General features: G+C 59.6%; 1 protein-coding gene across 1 annotated transcript in view; it reads left to right on the top strand.

Moving 5' to 3' along the window:
* GLTSCR1 (glioma tumor suppressor candidate region gene 1) overlaps positions 1 to 1,364 on the top strand; it is a gene marked incomplete at its 3' end in the record, with an annotated part of 3,752 nt that extends 2,388 nt beyond the window's left edge. The window contains exons 5-6 of the mRNA XM_010016604.1: positions 268 to 550; positions 675 to 1,364. Coding sequence (XP_010014906.1) covers positions 268 to 550; positions 675 to 1,364 — 973 coding nt within the window. The remainder of the gene's footprint in view (positions 1 to 267; positions 551 to 674) is intronic.
* Positions 1,365 to 2,826: the final 1,462 nt, after the last annotated feature.

Raw genomic sequence — 2,826 nt, forward strand, 5'->3', positions numbered from 1 at the left:
CCATGTTCGGAAGCGTGGCCGGGACTCAAGGTTCCCAACCTCTCACTGTCACCTCCAACCTGAGCAGCCCTTTGGTGCAAGCCCAGAACGTCATCATCCATCGGACGCCGACCCCGATCCAACCCAAACCTGCTGGTGTCCTCCAGCAGAAGCTCTACCAGATCACCCCCAAGCCCTTTGGTTCCAACAACACCACTTTGACCATCCAGAACGAAGCTGCCCTCCTCAAGGTTCCCAACCTCTCACTGTCACCTCCAACCTGAGCAGCCCTTTGGTGCAAGCCCAGAACGTCATCATCCATCGGACGCCGACCCCGATCCAACCCAAACCTGCTGGTGTCCTCCAGCAGAAGCTCTACCAGATCACCCCCAAGCCCTTTGGTTCCAACAACACCACTTTGACCATCCAGAACGAAGCTGCCCTCCAGCAGCAGAAGGCCCAGCAGAACCTCACCTTCATGGCCAGCAAACCCGGGCAGAACGTGGTGCTCTCGGGCTTCCCCCAGGGCCTTCCAGCCAACGTCTTCAAGCAGCCCCCACCCCAACAACAAGCCCTTAGCAAGCCCATAAGGTTTTATTCAACATCCACCTACAAATACCCTTACTTTTTTTTTTCTTTTTCCTACACCCCCTGCCACCCCCCCGGGACAACTCGCCGGTGCCTCCACCGGGCAGCTCCCGCAGCAGCTCTCGGCTCTTCAGGCCAACATGGGGGGCCAGATCTTGACCACGTCCCACCCGGGTGGCCAAGCCCACATCATCACCAGCCAAGGGCCCGGTGGGCAGCTCTTGACCAACCAAGCGTTGCCGGCGCAGCTCCTCACCAACCAGAACATCACGAGCCAGCTGAACCTGGGCCAGGTCCTGACGTCGCAGAGCGCCCACGGCACCGCTCACATCCTCTCGGCTCCCATCCAGCTCCAGGCTGGCCAGGTGGGACAACCAGCGCTCTTCCAGATGCCCGTCTCCTTGGCGGGCAGCTTGAGCACCCAAAGCCAACCCGTGATCCAAGGGGTGACGTTGCCCAACCAAGTGGCCATGCTCAACGCCCCCGAGAGCATGGGGCAAGCGGTGAGCATCCAACCTTCTGCTGCCACCACCAGCCAAAGCCCCGGCCTTGGCCAAGCACAAGCAAGCACAGGCACCAACCTGCTGGCCAGCACCGAGCCGGCGTCCATCCTCACCGTCCAGACCTCCCAAGCAGCTCCTCTGCAGCTCAGTGTCCCACCAGCACCTCCAGCCCAACAGCCCGTCACTTCCCAAGCCAGCCCCACTCTGGCTTCCAGCCCGGAGAAGATCATCCTGGGCCAAGCAGCTCCTGGAGCTGTCCTCAACCAGGACTCCATGCAGATGTTCCTGCAGCAGGTAAGGAGAAGCTCCCTCGTGGTGGCTCCGTGGAGGACGAGGTTGGGGTTTGCTTTGTACCAAAGGACGTGGGAGAAGTTCTCCGGCAGCATCTTGGTCCTTGGTGTGGTGTCTTCCCACCAGATGGGGTTGGAAGCGGGGCTTGAGGCCAGAGCCTTGTGTTTGGAAGGAGGAACCTCACGGCGGGTTGTCCCTCAGCCCCGTTCTCCTCCATCTGCAGCTCAGGGTTGCTCCCACCCCACAGCATTGGCTTTTCCTTATGGTTTTCCACCTCCATGAGTGGGTTCCAACTAGTTGGGTGGCTCTGGAGGTGACGGTGGATGGGCCCCACCGTGGACGTGTTGGGGCCATGTGGAGGTCAAGGTGGGTCCAGTGGTGGTTGGGGGCGTCTCCTCCAGCTTTACCTGCGTTGGGAAGGGCTTTGGGGACCTCTTGGACACCGGATTTGATCCTTCAACTCCTCTTTTGGAAGTCCTTAAGCTGTGGGAGGAGGGAATGGGATGAGAGCAGGAGCTCTCCCTGTGACGCTCATTGGTGGTAGCAGCAGCAGCAGCATCTCCGTGGTGGGAAGCTCCAAACTCCTTCTTTGACCTTGTTGGAGTTGAAGGAACTCACAGATCCCCGGAGATGTTGGGAATCATGGAATGGGGTTGGGAAGGAGCTGGAGAACATCCAGACCCGGCCTACAGGGACACCTTCCGTAGGGCAGGTTGCTCCAACGTGGCCGTGATGCTGATGGAGCAGCCCAACCTTCTCCATTCCACCCTTCCCAGTGTCCCACCACCCTCGTGTGAAGAGCTTCATCCCAAGATCCCGCCCAACTCTTCCAGTCCCTCCTCATCCCATCCCTGCATCCCGTGTCCAGAGCCCCTCTCCGGGTCTCCCACAGCCCCTTTAGGCACTAAGGTCTCTATGGACCTTCTCCTCTCCATCCTTTCCGTGTTCCTTTGGATCCCCCTTGTCCATGGATCCCACTGTCCACCTTGAACAGCCCCAATCCCAACCCGGGGCTGCTTTCTCCTTGTGGCATTCCCAGTGAATCCAGTGGAGCGGGAGGAGCGCGGGGGCCAGACATCGGCTCTTCCTCCGATCCCACTTTTCCCTCTGTAGTCAACCCCCATGGATTTGCCAGGGCGGGAAGGAGAAAGCAGGATGCTCCCTCCACAGCTGGAATTCGATGGGAATTCCCTGGTTCATTGCGGGGGTTCACCCCTTGTGCTCCCAAAGCGCAATTCCCAGCGCTGGGGGGGTGGGAATGGGCGAGCTGCAGCCGAAGTGGGGCCAAAATCCTTCCCCTTCCCGTTGTCCATCCCTCCATCCATCCCAACCATCCCAAGCTCCGGCTGCTCCCGCTCGCTTGCAAGACTAACCCTAAAGCTGCCGCTTTTCCTTCTCTTCCCATTCCAAAGCCTTTATCCCTCCTTCCCCCGCCCCCCCAATCCTTCATTTTTCCATAGAAATC

Source organism: Nestor notabilis, unplaced genomic scaffold (assembly GCF_000696875.1).
Source record: "Nestor notabilis isolate BGI_N333 unplaced genomic scaffold, ASM69687v1 scaffold29826, whole genome shotgun sequence".
Lineage (NCBI taxonomy): Eukaryota > Metazoa > Chordata > Aves > Psittaciformes > Psittacidae > Nestor > Nestor notabilis.